This window comes from Halyomorpha halys, unplaced genomic scaffold, assembly GCF_000696795.3.
Source record: "Halyomorpha halys isolate HHAL.00 unplaced genomic scaffold, Hhal_1.1 Scaffold217.1, whole genome shotgun sequence".
NCBI lineage: Eukaryota > Metazoa > Arthropoda > Insecta > Hemiptera > Pentatomidae > Halyomorpha > Halyomorpha halys.
Genome location: NW_027114159.1, coordinates 378247 through 384257, shown reverse-complemented (window position 1 = coordinate 384257; position 6011 = coordinate 378247). Strand labels below are relative to the sequence as shown.

The 6011-nt window shown below is 31.7% G+C and overlaps 1 protein-coding gene across 3 annotated transcripts in view; it reads right to left on the bottom strand.

Annotated features, from left to right (window-relative positions):
- crm (cramped chromatin regulator) overlaps positions 1-6011 on the bottom strand; it is a 30219-nt gene that overhangs the window by 22361 nt on the left and 1847 nt on the right. For all 3 annotated transcript variants that reach the window (XM_014419071.3, XM_067051405.1, XM_014419072.3), the window contains exons 2-5: positions 5524-5640; positions 2978-3121; positions 2629-2832; positions 1327-1511 (exon numbers count right to left, since the gene is read on the bottom strand). In XM_014419071.3, coding sequence (XP_014274557.1) covers positions 1327-1511; positions 2629-2832; positions 2978-3121; positions 5524-5640 — 650 coding nt within the window. The remainder of the gene's footprint in view (positions 1-1326; positions 1512-2628; positions 2833-2977; positions 3122-5523; positions 5641-6011) is intronic.

The following is a 6011-nucleotide window of genomic DNA, read 5'->3' as shown; positions in this document are numbered from 1 at the left end:
CTATTTTAATTTTTATATGCATGTTTTTTTATATCAATATATTGTAAATGGGGATGTCCGTATTGGGTATTATGTATATTTATAATTTTTTTTACTATATTAATATGACTATATACATTCTTTTATACTTTAACTTAAGTTTAATTGTATGAGTGATGGAAAGTAAAAGAGAGAAAAGTTTGTAAAATTGAAACATTAGAAAAATTAAACATACTTAAAGAATGATAAGAAGCTGGAAAAAATGTGTAAGGGAAGAAATAATAAATAATAAAAAGGAAAAAAAAAATAAATCAGGAATAATTCTTGTAAACAATGTAGAAATTTTTATAATGCGACATTTTAAAAAATATATGATGACTATTTGTTTTTTTTTCGAAAAGGCCTTGAAGACTACGTGCATATCATAATTCTAATGCTTCTCCTTCATCTACTTCCTCTCCTCCCATATGTTCCTCATGAGCTCTGCATGTCTACGTTTTCTCTCCTCAAACCATGCAAGACCCTTTCTGAAGGGCTTCTTTCCCACAAGAACCTTCACTCCCTTGAACGTGCTTCTTTACTCATCTTTGTCTAAACAATCCCGGTCCGTCAGCCTCACTTCTTCCATATCATCCCTAACTTGCTTGAAATATCCTGTTGAATTTTTTTGACAGTGGATTCATTGAAAAATTCTATGATCTAGTCTTTTAGGTTTCATCCTAATCATGTGTCCATAGAACCTCAGCCTTCCCACCCTGATGCCAGTCTCTAAGTCTGTTGTTTCCTTATAGATTTCTTGATTCGACCTCAAACTGTAACCTTCAGGTGTTCTCTTAGGTCTGTAGATCCTTCTAAGAATTCTTCTTTCTATTTTCAAAAGCCACTCTAGGCTGGGAAGACACGAGGTTTCCGTTCTGTAGAGTATCACTGGCTTGGTTACTGTGTCGTATCTTAACTTTAATAGATAAGCTCTTTTTGTTATAAAAATTAGTAGTGGCAAAGTTTAATTTTTCTATTTTGGCGACCCTTTTCTTAAACCCTACTCTCTCCGATCCATTGCTGCATATGATTTCTCACAGGTACCTCAATCTCTGAGTCACTTTAATTGTTCTGTATCTGGTTTCAACCGTGACTATTTTCATTATTAGGATTATAAATAATTGTGATTCACTAGTTATAAGTATGCTGTGTATAAGCCAACCCCTTATAGTTGGGCAGCACAACATTTTTTCTAATGAAGTGTTTTTCTCTCTAACACTACAAAAGATCCTACCAGAGTCTCTGGCATATCAAACATATATAAATAAAAGTTAATTAAATAAAAATTAATGAGTGAAATAAATAAACCTGTGCTGGAGTAGACCATCTCTTCCCTAGAAAAGTTACTAATGAAGATAGACTGGTATCTAAACCAAGAACGGCTCTAACTCTCGGATTGTGCCCCGTCGTTCTCGCTCTCACAGAATCTCTATTTGTTCTGGGAGTAAGGAGGACTTCTACCCTCGTAGGAAGTCTCACTTCTTCACAATCATCTAAAATAAAAAATATTAAATAACTAAAACATAGTAATTAAATACCTAATCTTGTTTTGTCAATAATTCACAGACCCAGACAGAAATTATGCAAATACAATACAATGATTTGAGTGATTTACTAATTTGACTAATCCAATTACTACCTTGACCAATCCAAGATTAATCCAGATTTTGTAAAGTAGAGTAATCATACGTTATAAGTAATCATAATAAAGGTGAAAAGACAAGGATATAAAGAGTGACGACAAGCATCAACCTGACCAGTTTACGCTAAAGGATATAGTAACACATTAGTGTGTTGCTAAGAAAAAAGATGGCAGCACTTCTGATATTTTTCATTTTGCCGCATTTTCTTAGAGAAAAAATAGAATGCTTTTTTAACCAAAATATGCATTTTTTTTTTTTTTTCACAAAATGGACTTCATTGCTTAAGTTAAAAAATATTTTTAAAAAAACACCTCAAATAATTTATGAAAGAAATTTTTAATGAATTTTAGAAAAAGGGAAAATACCTTTTAATTTTAAGAGTGTGATTATTCTTCCAATTCACAAGAAAAGAGGTGTAAAAAATATTGAAAATAACACTCCTGTGTTAGTATGTGTGTCCTATTTCTCTCATAAAGAAAATTTCAAAATTATTCACAGGAATCATACTTAATAAATTGGTTCACAGAAAAAAGGCTATCACACATATATAAATAAGTTTTAAATAGATACTGATAACATTGGCATACTGAATTTGAAATTTAAACTAATCAGATTGTCTAATTATATATTTTTATAGGGTCTAAACTGACCTTTGAAAGAATGGAAAAAATAAAAGCTTTGTTAATTAATTATTAAATCTATAAATTTCAGTTACAACAATAATTATCTGAATGAAATTCTACAGTATTTCAACTGATAGATTGCATCCATTGCCTACTTTCATAATATTATTTAGTTTTCTGTTTGATTAAATAATATTTGTTTTACATAAATATAATTTTTATCTACAAAGAATTGTCTGACAACAGATCAAGAGGCCAACTGTATGATGCCGAAGCGATTTAAATTTCAGTTCGAATACAAACCATAATTTGGATTGGTTATGTTAATAAATCTACTTAATTACCTTCCAAATTATTAAGCCTACGAAGAGCCCTGCATAAAGGTGTTTTGATCCTCCAAGTTTTCCCTCTGACTCTAACTTGTGTTCTGCCACTGTAAATTAACTCGTTCAACTTTTGTGAATTCTTTTCAGTTATATGGCCCAATTTCTTGCGCAACTCCCCAAAATTAATTAGGGCATATAGTTCTTGAGTTACTTTTTTGATATCTAAAACAGAAAGTAAGAATAGAAGTGTTGATTTAAAGGTATAATTAAGGGTTGTTAAATGGAGAAAGTAATTGTATAAAAAAACTTTTTTCTTTAATTAAAAATCAAACAAAAAATTGATACATTAATAATTAAAAAAGCTTACTAGGAGGAAATTGGACATATCTGCTCAACTTATGCCAAGCTCTGTAATAGAAGTACCTTGCCTTTTCTCTATTTTTTGTTGCACCATCACCACGTTTCTTGGCGCGACTGAGCATATATTTCTCAATTGCATCAAAATTTTTACCTATATGCAACAGCGAAAAATAACAGTCAAAAAATGAAACAAAACTATATATCTTAACAAAATTAAACAAACACCATTATCCTCCTTAAATAAATTACACTACCCCACTCATCATAAAAAAAAATATTTCTAAAAAACCTAAAGTAGCTTTAAAACATACGGACACCATTACTACTAAAATATTTTTATTTAATTATCTAACTTTTTGAGGTTTTTAAGTTGATTATTGCAACAATATTGATTATTGCTTATGAGGGAAAATTGATGAAGATGCCATAATACCTCTAAGAGATAAAACATAAGCTCATGAATATATCCCTGTTATACAAATGTAATGTATATTATCACAAATGATTATAAAAACCCTGATTATATAAACACATTATCACAAATGATTATGAAAGCTTTAATAGTAAAAGCAGTATGTTAGATGATTGAAATCAGCATGGAAAAAATTAGAATCTTCATTCAAGCATTACTTTTAAACAGAGTAATTGTAATAATTAAAACTAAATTTAATTAGTTATTCAATTTTTGGGAATACTATACTTTTTCGGTATGCAGTCTTTTTCAGTCCTGGAATTTCCTAGGATTTATTTATATCCTAGTTCAACTTGAAACCCCTCATTTTAAACAGAAAATCACAAGATTTCATTTAACTTTATATGCTTGGTGAAGAAAAGTTTTCTTTTAAAACCTCAAAATTTTTTTTTTAATTTTGAATATGATCGTTGATCATACCAACAGTACTAAGAAAGGTTTGCAATACCACTTTATTTTCAACAATTATTATAAATTGTTGAAATCCTCCAAAACAAATCTTCAAAGTAACAGCACCACATTTTCTCTATGATTAGGGCACACTCTATATCACAAGACCTCAAAAAGTCTTTATCATTTCTGAAATACCTTTCTTTCAGCCTGTTTTTCATCTGAGGGAAAAGTGAAATGTCACAAGGCTAGACTGGGCTGTAGGGAGGGTGCTCTAACAGTTTTATGGCAGTGCTGGCTAAATGTTCTGTACAAATTTGTTACAATATGCTGGAGCATTATCATTTTGAAGGACCCATGAAACCATTCCAGAGTTCAGCCAAAGTTTCTGGAAAGCTTACACCACTTTAGGGAGACAATTCTCAGTGTGCCACTTGTGAATAGTATCAATCCTGTGACAGTCTTCGACATTTTTAGCACCACTCACTCCACAACGCCCTTCACACTAAAAAATACTATAACTAATCTCTTCATAGCATACCTGGATTACCTAATAACTACCAGTGGGTCTGGGACAGTGCTCTTGAGTCAAAAATAATAGTAGTAAAGCCAAATTTCATCACCAGTCACTAAACTGTTTCTATTAGAGGCTTTTCTATTTTTGAACTTCTTCAGTGTTTCACTGGACCGTGAGATACGATTCACCATCTGAGCTTTAGTCAAGCTATGGAACATCCAATGTGAACAAGGCTTTTTATCTTGAAGATGATCGTACAGATGTTACGAACTGAATTAATGCTCAAGGACTCCTCTATCTGGTGGTAGGGTCCTCCCCTGTCTGCCTCAAGCAATATCTGAAGAGCATTACTGTTTTCTTTATTGAACAATAAAGCTCAACAACCTGATCTTGGAGAATTCTCAAGCATACAATTCCCTCTTTTGATCTTCTGGCGCCACCCGAATATCATTGTACAATCTGGAAAATCCTCAACAAGCACAAGCAGCATTTCCTCTTGATAATGATCCCCACTTAACACACATACATAGAATAAAATCGCTCTGTATACAACTTTTCATCAGGAGTAACATCTCCAACATCTTTCACTATCACAATGAGAAGGTAAATGACCCGAGCCTAGCTACTGCGCAGACTGGGACAGGTCTATGCAACCAGGCACAAAATTATCCTCTCCTCATGTGATCTCATCACTCATATTGCAAAACTTTCCAAGTTACCTTTAAACATCATAAATCCTGAATATGGTTGTCAAAATGAATAAAATATATAATATTTTATTCATTATCATCACCTCAGTTCTAATATTTCCCTCCTCTGCGACACTACCCCTGATGAAGACCTGAAACTCAGGTCGAAACGTCGGCATAAAATAAATAAATATGGTTTTGTTTATTTATGTTGTTCTTTGCTGACCGCACTCCCGACAAATTTCTTCAAGAAAAAATATATAATACATAAAATCACCATGTCTGAGTACTGCTGGATACCCAAGATATCCATACTATTTCTTATATATCACATATTTTTAGTACAATATCATTCATACATTTTACTAAAGAAACCAAAACTATAAAATAAAAGCATTTTAGAACATAAAAGACAAACCATATTTTCAAACAGTTTCACAAATCTTTTACTGAACTTCCATAATATGAGAATTAAGAAACTTTACCATGCTCATTAAGTGCTTCAAAGAATGCAGCTTTGTCATCTGCAGACCATAAAACAGGGGCTCTTCTACGACGCTTTTCTTCAGTAGTAGCAAGTCCATTTGAACCACTGTTTTCACCTAAAAAATCAATCTAAAATGGTATAACTATATCCCTAATATCATAATATAATAGCAAATTATAAGATAAACAAATAAAATAAAAAACAGCCAATTATAACAGAATAATTGTGGAAAACTAATTAGTTATTGTATATCTAACCAGAGTTACAATATCAATGATATATTTTCAAATTATTTTAGGAATGATTTAGAATATATGGAGAGTATAAGCAAATAATACAGGCATATCTTCGCTATAGGTAAAAATATTTCACAATTTCTGGCATTGTATTTGAAGCCTTAAATCCTGGACTAAACTTAAAGCCTGGTCCTTGGCCACCACTTATCATAGTCCTTGAAGCCTTGAATCCTGGACTAAACTTAAAGCC